At 56.8% G+C, this 755-nt stretch overlaps 1 protein-coding gene across 1 annotated transcript in view; it reads right to left on the bottom strand.

Moving 5' to 3' along the window:
- Positions 1-73: 73 nt before the first annotated feature.
- Positions 74-755, bottom strand: part of LOC112141868 (SAP30-binding protein) — a 5,075-nt gene continuing 4,393 nt past the window's right edge. The window contains exons 4-5 of the mRNA XM_036217198.1: positions 536-661; positions 74-118 (exon numbers count right to left, since the gene is read on the bottom strand). Of these exons, the coding sequence (XP_036073091.1) occupies positions 74-118; positions 536-661 (171 nt within the window). The remainder of the gene's footprint in view (positions 119-535; positions 662-755) is intronic.

Raw genomic sequence — 755 nt, 5'->3', positions numbered from 1 at the left:
CCTGGGTGTGTTGGGGTGTCTCGTAGCTTCAGCTCTTTGTTTTCCAAATGGGAGAAGAGAAGGGAGGGGGGCTTCAGATGTGTCCAGCTGCAGCAGGGTCTGTGCACTCGATCTCAGCCTGGGGGGAGAGAGCGCTGACAGGTGTTTCAGTTTTGCAGCAGCCTTTCGTGGAGGTGGAGATCTAGGTGGAGATGGATCCACCATGGGAGGGGAAGAGGGGGGGCTTTCCTCTATTTCCTCCAGATCCAATAAGAGATCATCTTGCTCAGACGGAGGCGATGACTCTCTGACGTGGCTGATCTCTTCATCAGGGAGAGGTTCTGCATGTGAGGGAGAATCTCTTCTGGGTCTTTGCTCCCTGGGAGGAGTCCCTGGAGGTGAGATGTGTTCTGCGACCTCAGGGGGGGTCATGAAATGATGATCCATACACGCTAAAGACTGGAGACCAATCACTTTGTACAGGTTCTGTCATGATGCCCACTGTCCTTTGGGGCGGCGTGGACTGTATGGGTGGAGGATGGATTTCTGCTCTCACCCTGACGGTGCCTGTGCTGATCTGCGGGACCGCAGGTTGAAGCACAGGTGCCTGCTGGGCTGCAGGCTGAGGCACAGGAATCTGCAGATCTGCAGGTTGGGGCCCGGAGATCCGAGGAACTGCAGGCTGGAGCGCGGTGGTCCGAGGGGTTAGGGTTAGGGTTTAGGGTTAGAGGGACAAGTGTTCGGACCCCACCCTCCATAGGAGGGCAGGGTCAATG

This window comes from Oryzias melastigma, linkage group LG19, assembly GCF_002922805.2.
Source record: "Oryzias melastigma strain HK-1 linkage group LG19, ASM292280v2, whole genome shotgun sequence".
In the NCBI taxonomy this organism is placed as follows: domain Eukaryota; kingdom Metazoa; phylum Chordata; class Actinopteri; order Beloniformes; family Adrianichthyidae; genus Oryzias; species Oryzias melastigma.
The sequence above is the reverse complement of the archived record's forward strand: the minus strand, read 5'-3'. Positions and strand labels throughout refer to the sequence as shown.